This window comes from Argiope bruennichi, chromosome 4 (assembly GCF_947563725.1).
Source record: "Argiope bruennichi chromosome 4, qqArgBrue1.1, whole genome shotgun sequence".
NCBI lineage: Eukaryota > Metazoa > Arthropoda > Arachnida > Araneae > Araneidae > Argiope > Argiope bruennichi.
In genome coordinates, this window is record NC_079154.1 from 68,307,570 (window position 1) to 68,321,585 (window position 14,016).

General features: G+C 30.9%; 1 protein-coding gene across 2 annotated transcripts in view; it reads left to right on the forward strand.

The window, feature by feature from the left end:
• The window catches only part of LOC129965487 (U2 snRNP-associated SURP motif-containing protein-like), a 39,035-nt gene extending 35,483 nt beyond the window's left edge, over positions 1-3,552 (forward strand). For both annotated transcript variants that reach the window (XM_056079409.1, XM_056079408.1), the window contains exons 24-25: positions 1,655-1,902; positions 3,232-3,552. In XM_056079409.1, coding sequence (XP_055935384.1) covers positions 1,655-1,902; positions 3,232-3,352 — 369 coding nt within the window. In that variant the 3' untranslated portion in view covers positions 3,353-3,552. The remainder of the gene's footprint in view (positions 1-1,654; positions 1,903-3,231) is intronic.
• Positions 3,553-14,016: the final 10,464 nt, after the last annotated feature.

Genomic DNA, 14,016 nt, shown 5'->3' on the forward strand with positions numbered 1-14,016 from the left:
GTTGAATCTCTCTATTCATTGTAGATCCTAGTGGAAATGTGATCTGCATTTCGCAACAGAGCTTTTAGTTAACTTTTTGGCAAGAGTGTGCCCTCTCTCTTAGTGAAGCAAGACACTATCGCAGTCTGCCTTTTCATTGTTGGTTAAAAAGATTTGCCAGTTATAATTCTTGAGGCTCTGTGTTGGACGGAATCCAGTTTCAGCCTGTCGGATTCCAAATGAGGTGACATATTCAAGCGCTGGTCTAATAACAATGCAATATATTCTTTTCAGAGTTTGTGATCTTGAACCTCTTGTGGTAGTATCATACAATTTACAAAAAATAATTAAATTTTCAGTAATTTTGGTGCAATATGCATTGTAAATCAAAGTTCAGAATCTTGGATAATGTCAAAATATTTAGTGAGGTCATCCTCCTCTATGCTAGAATCCTTGCTCCTGATGTTCAAGTTGAAAGTGCTACTATGTCTTTTATCAGTAGAAAAGATGCAATAATTTGTCTTGTCTGCATTAGCAGTCAATTTGAGTTCCTCTATCCCTGCAGCAATGCTCTTAGGAATCTCAAAAAGATTTGAATGAATTATAACAAAATAAAATCTTACATTGAAACTTCTGGAGAGTGTTGAAGGCCCTGTTCATAATATATTGCAATTCTAAAATTAATCCATTTTAGTTCTCAGCTAAAGTGAAGAAGACAAAGTGAAATAGATAGTGCCATTATGCTCGGATGATAAGCATGAATTCAGTGATTTGAAAAGCTAATGGAAATAGACAAGTGATAGTGCTTTTGATTGAATGATTTTGAAACAGATTTGATATACCTATATCTGTATTAGAAAATGTCTTTGTAGCAATTTGTATAAAGAAGTACTTTTATACTAAGCACTTAATATTTGTCTATCACTTAATATTTCTGCTCTAACATACTCATATAGCATTCATGGTGAGATGAAAGTATCTGTTTCTCTGCTTAAAATTATTGTTTGTCTTTTAGGAATGATAATATTGAGATTTTTATTTTAAAAAAATCATGCAAAATATTAGATTTTTAAAGGAAAATTTTAGTTATTCTGATTTTATGTCTTAAAGAAAAAGTTATTATAACAAATACTTGTATAACTTCATAAAAATCATTATCTTTAAAACTAAGGGTACTTTAGAAATTTGTGCTATGTTTTAAATTTCTTGTTCAAGATAATGAATAGATGAATTTTTGAATAAAATTACACTTTCCTTTTTATTAAGAGTTGGCAGAAAGTTGGGAAGATCTGAAACAGGTCTTATTCTTAAGTTTTAAAAAGTTTATACAAATTTATTCTCACAAATTAATGTCAGAAAAAAAAAATCTAGAATAAGATGGATTTTTGAAAATGAGATGTTCTTTTTATCAATTCTTTAATGTCTGTAAGAATTTTGTACTGCATGTCAATTAAATTTAAAATACTACTGGAAGACTTGAAATTATTATCACATTTCAAATTTCATTAACTTTAAATTAATGATTTTAAAACACTGAATATATTTTCTTAATATATATTTTAAAATGTAATTAACTCTGCCAAAATTTGAGTTGATTGTGTAAAGAGAAAGAAAGTGTGCAAGATTATATGCAAACTTAAATATTGTATAAAAATTTTTAATATTTTTTATTTAGGTTGAGCGTGATTCAAGGTCTGATCGAGATGGAAGCGAACGCAGCCATAAGCGACACAAATCTCATTCTTCATCTCCTGTTATTCGTGCCCATTCTCCGTCATCTGATGAAGGGGATCACAGTCAAAGCCCCAGCTACTATTCAATGACTAGAAAAATTAGTCCACGTAGTGTTGCAATGTCACTATCAGAAAACATACATTCCCCTCATAAATCTTATAGGTCACATTCTCCAAAGAAAATTAGAAGGTAAGTTTTATTCTTTATTACTAGTAGAGATTCTTTAGGAGTTGAATGATGAATTATTGTTTTTTGAGGTGAATTTTTTTTTAATGTAATGTTCCACAAAGTATTAAATATTGTTTATGGTAGTAGTTCTCTTTGCACTCATCCCACTTTTAACCCTCTGAATTAATTTGCTCTTTGAAATACAGTTCTTTTAAAATACAAAAACTGCTGAAAGTAAAGACGAAGATAAGTATTTTCCTCCCCCTTCTTGCATTCATATGTTGATTTACATCATTGAGGTTCCTGCAGCGCCATATTTCTATCATCAAAACTATTATTGACTAATGGGGGGGGTCTTATACAAATTATAATACTTTATAATTTCTAGAAGTTTTATTTTATATTATATATGGTTATAATTTGTTAATTAACTAAAGATATATTTGATGTGGAAACATTAAAATAAAAATTAATGCTATGTCAAAAATTTAATCATTTAAAAAGTTTTCATTTTTATTATTTTTTCACTTTAAGAATAATTATTCTAATGAACTCTCTGTACACTTAATACATTATTAAGATTTAAGAGGATTTTTAATTTATTCAAATTTAAACAAATGCATTTCCAAAGAAGTTGCTTAGATTTAATTAGCATTTAAAGAGAATAAAGTTCTGAAGTTAATAACATAGTACAATGTTTATAGGTACATAGAAAGTGACTTCATTCTCAAAGTAAATTACCAAAATTTATTAAAATTTTTAGAATTTAGATTGATAGAACTGCACAAGATACAGCACAGGACAGAAAATATTTACATCGACTGCAAACTCAGTTAACATTTACAAATATGTTGGTATATTGCCCAATGTAACCATGTCAAAATGTCTCCTTTCCCTTCCAAATACCTTTTTCACATTCAGAATCATTACTCAACACAAGATGTGAATATCGCAAAAAATATCTGAATTTATTATATCCAGGCATTTTAGCAAAAAATTTCAGTAAGCAAGCATAAAGCTTAATGTAAATTATACCTCTGCCTTCAAACACTTCTGGGAGGCATCAATCAGTAATAATAGTGGAATAGAAAACAATTGTTGTAAAAAAAAAAAAAAAAAAAAAAATAAGATCTTTCCACACCGTTTTATGATCCTGTTTTAAAAAAGGGGAAGGAAGTAAACAAAAGGCTTTTCAGCCTTTCTGTGGATGCCTGAATAATTATGCATGTTTTATATCCAAGTTTCTTTTCTGTATTAAATCTCAAAATAAATATTTCTTTAAAATATAAATAAATAGACTAATGATAATTTTTCTCTTTTTTTCTTTTTTTTTTTTCTTTTTTTTTGCAGATCTCGAAGTCGGAGTCCTAAAAGGTCACGGAGATCTAGATCAAAGTCACCCTATAAACGACGCCTTTCCCCAGAATCACCACCTATGAGAAAACATAAATCAAAGAAGAGCCGACATTGACTGTTACAGTTACTCTTATTCCATAGTTTTATCCATCATTTTGTGCTTTTAATCATTACAGGATCTCTGTGCACAACAAATACTCAAATAAGGATCATGGTGTTTGTACAGAATATCTGTAATGCATCAATAGGGATGTGAATTTTTCTTACTACAGCAAATGTATATTATAAAAGCATTAAATTATACTGTAATATCGCTGATTTGATTTTTGTTTCCAAAATTATTATTATTATTTGTATGTGATATAATATCAGTGAATTACGCAATATCAGTGAAGGAATAGATCAATAAATTAAAACTATTTTGATGCTAAAGAACTTTTGGGATTTGCTGTGACTATCATTGGTTATAGTTGACAATCGCGCTATCCTCCATAGAAACAAGTCATCTGTACTTGGTAATGTAGCAGCACATGAATCTAAATGTCTGGTCTAAACTGTATAGTTATCTCTATGGGGTATCTTAACAATTGCTCTATACAGTAAACATATAGATCACATGGTGCTACAATCTATAATCAGGATTACCTATTAACCATTTCCTTTTATTTTTTAAACCAGAACCACCCATCTCAATTTTCTGTTTATATTTTTGTAGCAACCCATCTCAAACAGCTACAAAACAATTTCCCTTTATTTATGTATTTAGATTTTCAGGGGTGTTTGTTCTCCGGGGAAACCCCGGAATTCCGGGGATTTTGAACTTTGATCCCCGGAATTTCCGGGGATCGTCGTTCAAAAGGAAGTAGGAATAATAATGAATTATTTATTTTGATCTGGGTAATTTTGTTTGCTTTTAAAGCAGAAAACGCAAGGTCAGTGTGTGTGGTGAAAACTTTTCCTTTCTTTCTCCAAAGGCAGTGATAATGCGTGAAAAGGGGGAAAAAACTTCTTTTCTTCTTTTTTGTTCTTTCCTTATTGCGAGTTATGACTCATTCCCCCGGTTCTCGGACATTCTCTTCTGGATTCTTTTTGGCAAGTAGGCGCGGCAGAAAAAAAAGGGGGAGACTTCGTTCGACCAGATGTGCGATAACGTGACTCTGGGTTCAACTTATCTCTCCTGGCGTGGCGCCAATAAGTAGAGAAGGGAGATTTTTCGCCGTATTAGCTATTTGTCATTGATCGCTTCGCAACTTTTTTTCTCCGCTGTGTAAAATTTTCGTTTCATTTATTGATGCACGTGTAAATTTTTCGTTTCGCTTATTGAAATATTTTTTTATTTATGTACGCAAGAGAATTTCATTTAGAAATTTCAGCATATGAAACAGAAATTACCCCTTAAAAATTCATATCTAATTAGTTTTACAGCATTAGATCCAGAGCTAAGAGGTAAAACCAGTACAATATTAGCTTTTGAAAAATTATCATCTTTTATGTCCCATATTTTTAGTGATAATGAAAAGTCAAAAGTAGAAGCTGAAATAAGGTTATACCAGAGTGATATTGATATTACCAAAGAAATGCTCTACACATCTGATGAAAGTGGAAATCAAGTCAAGTGTACAATTGATAAATATTGGTCTAAAGTTTTTAATTTAAAAGATGATTTCACAAATGATTATAAGTATCCTACATTGGCTAAATTGGTCAAAGCCTGCCTTAGCTGCTTCCATGGCCCATTAGTAGAAAGTGCATTCAACTTAATGGATACACTTGTCACTGACTATAGAACCTCTCTTAAGATTGATTCCCTAGATGCAGTGCAGACTATTAAATATGATTTAATGGCTTCTAAAGAAACCTCATGTGAAAAATATGGCTCAAAAAATCCAATGACTGATCCAATTCACAAAGATCTGTTACTGAATATGAACAGAAGTTGGAAAACATATCAAGAGGACTTAAAAACATGTATTTCAGATGAGTCACCTATAAAAGTCTCTGAAAAACCTTCTACATTAGCAGAAAAGCAAACTGCTTCTACCTCTGCATGTGCAGTTCTCGAGGAAATTTCTTCAACTGTAAATGAGGAAAATAAAAGTCAACCTTCCTGCAATTATGAAGTTCACCACAAAAGAAAGACAAGCCCACAAACATCAGAAAATAAAAAAAAAGCAGCAGAAATTAGATAATTTTTTTAAAAGAATTAATTCAGGTAATTTAAAATATTTGCATAAAATGTAGTAGTTTATATGTTTGAAAATTTATGGTTATTAATTTTGCAAAAAAAGTAATTCATTGAACTTTTATAATTAGGTCATTCAATACTTCATAATTGTAATTTTTCATTTCTTCCCCCCCCCCTTCTCGAAACTCCAAAATGCCGGTAGTAAGTCCGTAAAAGTTTCAGGGGATTTTTTGGGGTCCCACAAACACTCCTGGATTTTACAACTTAAACTTTAAAAGTTACATATTTTATATATTGTATTATTCAACGATATAAGTGTTCCAGCTAAAATATAAGAAAATTTAATGTAAGCTTGTTAAACACTCCATAATAATGAAGACAAAAGTGAAATTCAAAATGAAATATTAGTTGTATTGTAAAACCAACTTTTGAGATATTTGTTCATTATAAATTTAAAAATATATCTTGTTCAGGAATGAATTTCTGGGAAAAAGACTATAATAATTTGATGCAAAATGGCACAAAAATTCCAGACATTTCAACTTTTTTTGGGGGGGGGGTAGCATCTACTATGAGAAATGGCATTTGTTTAGAACAATCAATTCTCAGAAATGTAATGTTGGCCAAAAAATATTATCTCCCAAAAATTATCTGCTTATGATAATGATTTCCTCCAAAACTGAAATAATGTTGAAGGGTATAGATTTTGATGTATGCTTTTTACTTGCCTTCTTTGTTTTAGCCGACATCATTTAGAATGGTTCCACTTTTTATCTCAGTCTAATAATAAACCAAATGCTCAATACGCAGTTTAGCCCACTGAGGTTTATAGCCTAAAGATTATATTATGAATGGCAGATAACAGAAAAATAGCTAGTGTCTACTGTAAGGAATGGTATTTGTTCGGAATAATCAATCCCCAGAAATGTAAAGTTGACCAAAAATTATGTGTTTATGAACTGATTTCCAAAATAAGAAGTAATGTTGAAGGCTACTAGATTTTGATGTATGCTTTTCTTAGTGCCTTCTTTGTTGGAACCAACATAATCTAGAATGTACTTCAGTCAGTACCTGGTTGTGTATTTTAGGCATGTCTTTGTATAATTATTGTCCAAATGCTGAATATGCAGTTTAATCCACTAGAGCCTGAAGTTTATATTATGTATGGCAGATAACAGAAATATTGCCCAGAGCACCTTTTTATATTTGGTGGCATTATCTGGCATCAGCAGGAAGTCCAAATGCATATCTTTAACTGTATTCAGCAATCGATGCAGCTCATAGATGGCAATTTAATATTTGTGGATATGTTTTAAAACCTGTCATCTGACCATTGGTGGAAGTCAACGCTCATATTTTTCATCATTTTCTGTTTATTCTAACTCTTAATTATAGAATTTATCTGAGAGATAGCTACATGAACCTGTACTTGAAGAAATTTTGAATACTTATTTATCTAGACAAAAAACTATTCATTGTGCTATGTGTATTCAGAACAAGTTTGATGTCTTACAACTCATTTTACCAGCAAATTCCTGGGACTTTAATATCAGCTAGAAAATTTTAAGATTTTCATGATACTTTCTTAAGTATTACATCCATAGTTCCGAGCAGAGAATTAGCATCCAAATTTAGAGACAAAAATCACTGTTGATGTAGTTTAATCCACTGCTGCAATTACTCTATAAGATCCAAATAATTATCCATTCCTATGACGGTGTACTATTTTTATAAAACTTGATTTCATATATTTTTTTTTTTTATTTGGATTCAAGATGTATAATCTTATAAGCATAATGTTCGATTTTTTACAAATTTAAACAAGCTAATAATATTTTAAAGTTTCATCATTTTCTAATAGAAAATTAATGGTATGTAAGTTGTTAATAAAATATTTTTTTAATTGATATGTTTCCTTCCTTATACTCGTGGTTAAAGCAGATCAAGTTTAGATAAATTCTTTTATACAGGACATTATACTTAAAAATTTCCATGACTATAAATTTTTCAAAAACTAAAATGTTAAGTGCCAATTTTTGAGAAAAGAGATTTTTTCCTTATTCTTTACAAGAATTTTATTGTTTTGTAATACTAATGGGAAAACTTTCAACTTTTGCGAAAAAATTTATTGTGGATTTTAAAAATATTTTTATGCCATATAAAGTAACTTGATCGAAATAATTGCTTGCTTTTCTTCAACTTGACAAGTTTCATGTTTATAAAGATAGGATTTTATAATCGATTTTTTACTCCTCTCTTGACATGTTAAAACTCTGGTTTCATACAATTGTCTATTTCTGATGACAATGCAGTAATTTCATTATACATTTATAAGTTTATTAAATTTTTGATGTTGTGCAAGTGGCGCCATCTGACGAAGAATTAAAAAAAATTATTATGATATAAGTAAAAAATTGCAAAATATATTAAAAATGTCGAAAATAAAAAGTATCAACAAAAACATTTTAAAAAGCGCACTTGTATAACCCCCTCCCTTGAATTGCAATTTATTTTCAGTCACCAATGTTCAGAAAATTTAATTTTTTTTAAAGTTTTATGAGGAGGGATAGATACAAAAAAGCATCAAATCTCAATAATTTGTGGCAAATGCAGTTTGTCATTTTCAATTTCCTCAAAAAAGTTCGTGACTTGCTGGCTCATCATTTCTACTCAAGAAATTATTGATGTGCTAACTAGGATTTTATTTTCAATCAAAATGTTGGACGTCGAAGCAGTAGTATGAGACACCAAGACTAGTAATAAAATTGAAAATCTGTAAGTATCCAAAAAAAACCCCTAAATGCTCATTAAAATTACTATACAAATGTGACTAAAATATCAAATTACTATTAGAGCCTCACATTTTTTATGTGTTAGATGACTTGACTGTAGTGGTGTATTTATGTATTTTGCATCCCTTGTTAGTAATGCGCATTATGAGGCCTTTTAATAATCTGGCCAATTTATTTCCCATTTCAATACATTTTTAATATGTTAATTATTTATTTTAGCTTAGTTATTTTTAGTTCATTAACTTCGTGAAAATGTATTATTTATCTTCTTTTATGACTCCAAATTGCCTAGCATCAACATTTGTACACAATATTAATGAAACGGGCATTTTTTAAAATCTATACATAATTTAATAACTACATAATTAATACATGTTAGCATACATACACAGATTTTCTGCAAAAAAAGTTCAATTTTCTGAATTTTTAGAAATATAAATAATACTTAATTTTCTTTAATTATATGTAAAATAAATTGTTGAGTTATTTTGATGCCAAATTAGAGAAATTGTGCTTGCTCCCTTGCCGGATTTGTCTTGCCTTCCCCCATGCCGACAAGTTTTTGCATACTGTAATTATATTTGATAAAGTATTTCTTATCCAGATTTTTTATAATTCATTGAATTTGTATTATTTAACAAATTGGAAAATAAAGTTTTTACTACTTATAGTTCCCTCAAGCTAGTGACTCTAGGCAGCTAGCTACCTAGTTGATGCATCACTGTTTACTTGTGACACTTCCTAATTGCCGATTGCTTTAACGTTGTTTTGCTTTTATATCAATTTCTTCTAGGTTTCTGATTTAACACAAGATAACATGATTTTTTTATTTATTAATGGTCGCTTCCAGCAACCAGCTGGTTCGTTGGAAATATTGATTATATTTGATCTCAAGTAAGTCCATGATCCAATAAGTCCGTGAAGTCCATGATTCCATCAAATTGTTAGACATTAAAGCCATGTTATTACGTACTTTTTGTTCATTATTTGCTGAACTTTTCTAATAGAGACTAGTTTCGTGACGTCATAACGTTATTATATTCTTTCATCTGTCTTCTAAATTAGCAGCATTGTAACTTCTTTTTTTATTTTTATTTTTTATTCCTCCAGTAAACTACATAGATATTAAACTGAATTTATTGCTTTCGGCTGTCAAATATTTGGTGAAACAATGAAAACGCTTTCGATTTTATTTCCTACAACTAAAATATTGGTGTGAAGTATCCTTAAAAATATGTTTAAAAATTAATTATATCTCGATTGAAGATTATTGCTACAGCTGAATTGGCATCACTAAAAAGACAACTTTAGGACTTTAAAACGTTGTAAAAATCATTTTTATGCTGTAACATATTCGGAAGCCATTGCGAAAAAAATTCAAAATCGCTTTTTTTTTATTAAATAAAATTCTGATTAAAATTTCAAGAAAACGTTCCGCGATGTACATTTCTACCCTTTAAAGTAAATCTGGACCAAACTTAGTATTTCTAGATCAAACGATTTGGGCTGTTGAGAGATTACCCACACACAATCTTGATTATAAGTAGAGTAAGAGATTCGGGTTACGTCAGTAATAGAGAGTTAATAAAAGTTGCCGATCGAAGTATTATATTTATAAGATAAACCTTTTGCTGAACTAACGCGGATAACTTTTTACTTTGAATATTTACAAAAACGTAATCAACCACCAAAGGCAATGCATGTTTCGTAGGATTGTGTTCATATTGTAAATTTCAACTAAATGGGTGATCTTAATGATATCACAAGCAACTTAATGAAAATCTTTATTTAAAACGATAGATATTATTAAATTTCTTTAAAACTATGTTAAGATTTGAAAAAACTGAAATAAAATTAAATTCCAAAATAATTTTTATTCATTGATATTAAAAAGTATTTAAAATCTCAAAAATTAGAGGTTGTAAATACTAAAGAATACTTTCGAATTTTTTATAAATACATAATTCAAGGAGGATAAAAAAAAAAATTAAGAGGATATTTTGACTAATATCTGACTTATAAGGCATGTACGACATTTAAAAGTTATTTGAGAATGCATATTAACTTGTTAATCGAAAAAAAAAAAAAAATGGAAGGCTTTGTTTTAACTGGTAAAATATTATTACAAATATGTAATGTTGCTTCCCAGCACGATAAGCTCCATCGTTGGAAAGACCGTTTCACGATCAGCTCTATTGGACGCTGACCGGATGACGGACGAGCGACCCCCCCCCCCCTCGAGCTTGGCGAATCTTCAAAAATTTTGGCGATAGAAGCCGGGATATGCTTGATTGTTCTAGAATCTTTTCTGCCCTGCTCCGGAAACTATAAAAGGCTGGCAGTCCAAGCCGAAATAGTCGTACCGCGAGTCAACAGGGAATTATTTGGATCAGTGCAGCGAAGCTCAAGTGTTGAATGGAGCTCAAGCAATTGGTAAATTCAGCAGTGTGCCGAATCCTGGAGTTAATTATAGAAGCAGCACCGAGTCGTGTGTAGTGAGTCGGCAGTTGGTTACAGCTAAAGCACTAGCGTCTCAATCGCGACGTTTATCCCTATGGGATGGGCGAATCCATCACAAACCGTACTTTTCACAGTTGAGTGAGAGGGGCACCTGGGATGAGCGTTGTCTTTTAAATGTTGAGTTGTAGCTCAACACTTTTCCCGGTTCTGTTGAATCGTTTTTCGATGAGCATGAGAGAAAACGTTGTCATTGCTTTTGTACGTGAATGTGGATATCGTTTTTTTTATCCAGTGAGTGTGAATAATTAATCATAAATTTCCCTTAATTAATGCCTATTTTTAAATCGACATTTCTTATCTTTGTAATTGATGTTTTTGCTGTTTATAAATTTGTTCTTGTGATGCATTTCATAAACAGATCATATAAATTTTTTAGAAATGTATAAATTACATTGTAAATGAAAAGGTAATGTAATATTGATATCACAATATATGATCTGTTTATATCCATGTATCTAATATGAAAATAAAACAAATCATTATCCATTCCATATATGTTGCTTTTTTATTTGGTCATTATATTACTCTTGTGCTTTGTAGTTTTAAGCAAATGCATGTTAAATTCTTGTAACTTCTAAATAATTTAAGGTGATAAACTAACAGGAATTCACATCTGTAGTCATAATTAAATAGCACATTTTATGCACTTATAAAAGATGAAAAGGAATTTGTATTAAATATCCATTAAATAAGTAGACAGATTACTGAAAAATATGTTTTAAGCTAACATGTCGACACATCGTTTGGAAAAAAGTACCATTCCTTCCCAAACCACAGGGAAAAGCGTTGTCGCTTTGTGATGCTACTCAACATATAAATGACAACGTTTATCCCTGGTGCCCCTCTCACTCAAATGGTCATACCTATGAAAAGTACGGTTTGCGATGGATTCGTTCTTCCCATAGGGATAAACGTTGCGATTGAGATGCTAGTCATGTAAAAGACAACGCTTATCCCTGGTGCCCTTCTCACTCAAACGTACCTACCTGTGAAAAGTACCGTTTATGATGGATTCGCCCATCCCATAGGGATAAACGTTGCGATTGAGACGCTAGTTCCACACACCACCCTATGCATTCCAAAAATGCGCTTCATTCTTGGCATGTAAATAAATTTTCCCCTTTTGGCGCAAAAAGCTCTTCCGTAAGCAACCATACATCTATTCCCCCATTTCCCTCACTACCGGAATGAAATCCGTCCCCCAGTGCTACTCCCCCCCCCCATCGCTTCTAATGCTCCCACCTCCATCTTGTGGGGGGTTCAAGCATCCTCCGGTTAACGAATCTCAATTGCCCCATTGTTCATCTACAGTAATACTTCATTCGAACTATATAATTTTGGTAGAATTTCTATACACTTTTCCCAGATATCTCGCACTGCACCTAATTTATCCAAATTTCTTCTTTCTTGACGAGTGGATTTATTATGAAAACGAATAACTCTCGATATGGTGCAAAATGTTTTGAGGGACATTGTCGCACGAAATATATTTCTCCCAGTTTCTTTATCGCATAAGCTTTTTGTTGATTCTCCATGTGATTTATAAACACCAGTTAACAATAATAATCAAATATATGCTTGAACAGTTTTACTTTCAATATTTTTCCACTTTTTTCCATAAACCCTTTCTTTTTCAATATTAGTCATATTTATGATTTCGTTTTAAATTGTTTCATTTGAGGTAGTTTTCGATTGTAGAATTGAATACTACCTCAAATGCAGTTTTTACGTCTGATATCCTTGCCGTTACATATCTTGTGAACCCTGGAGTAGTTTTGATAATATTAGCAGCTGTTGATTGAGAAGAATGTGGCAGCAGATCTAACTTCCACTTTATTTCACGATTCTTGGACTACATACTCCCTTTTTAGTTCATTTGTTAAATATCGGTATCAAAATCGATGTTAAAATTTTCACTCTCAATTTCATCACTTGTATGATTTTCCTACTCCGATACTTCTTCGCTGTTAAAAGCTTCAATTAGTTTAGCTGCGTGACTCAAATTTCTGCGATTCGTCATTTTTTCTCTCACATTCGCGGCACAACTATTTTACAGCGTATCAGAAAGTGAAATACAGCAGAAAAAAGAAACGTTGCAATAAGAGCAAAGAGATTGGCCCTTGCCAATCATATCAACTTTTGGACCTTGCAAGCGCTCTCTTATCATGTGACCAAACACATAAGTCGGCGAAACAGGTTTCGAAAACGGATAAATTACATAAACTATTGTTATTCTTTTCTTTTGAATTATTCCAAACAAAATTGAAGATGTATGATTAAAAATAAATGGGTTTTTTTTTCTTTTCTTTTTTTTACATTGGGTCATATTGACCCGAATGATACATTAAGTATAAACTGAAAAATATTCCTTCGAAATAAGAATAAACCTAAATCCCTCTAGGAGTACATATTTATAGTATTTATCAGAGATATCAAGAAGTTTCATGAAAATATCCTTGTATTGTATATTTTTACGAAGATATAAATTTTATTTCGGTTCATAATGACCCGAACAGAACAGCAGGGTGAATGTTATTTGTTTTATAAAAATAAATATACATTTACCTAATATTTAAAGTATAATGAGAATTTAATTCTTAAACGATAAAATAGTTATAACTAATGGTGATGAATAACGTAAATTACAACTGTCATTCAAAAATCGCTAAAAATTTTTAATTTTTGGATTTTAAGAATGACAAATTTATTTATTCTAATCTATGAAACCTTTTCCCTTTCAGTAATTAAAACGAGCAGCTGATAATTTATAAAATACATAAGCAAACATTTCTGATTTTAATAATAGAAAGAAAATAATAAAAAACGAATTCTGAGTTTTTCAACGCGTATAAGCAGATGTTCCGAAATTTTAATGATATTTCAAATTCGAATGAAAGATAGGGAAGTAAACATATTTTCATAAACATTTATTTCACACGCACGCACGCACACACACACACACACACACACACACACACACACACACACATACACACACACACACAAAGAATAAGAGTAAGAATGCAAAAGAAGAACAGTCACCAGAAAGCACAAGCAAAACCCTATGGAACAAGTTTGACCGAATATGCACTTCCACTAGATTTTGAATTTCCGTGTTTCTGCCATTCCTGTTCTCATAGAAATTTTGAGCAAATGTGTCAGCTCTTGGAAATTGCTATACGATTGGAGTATCGCATATCATCCTTCATTTTAATTTAAATGTTTGGGATTAGTATTGTGTGACATGTTAATTATAACTATTTATAACTTATTATTTTAAAT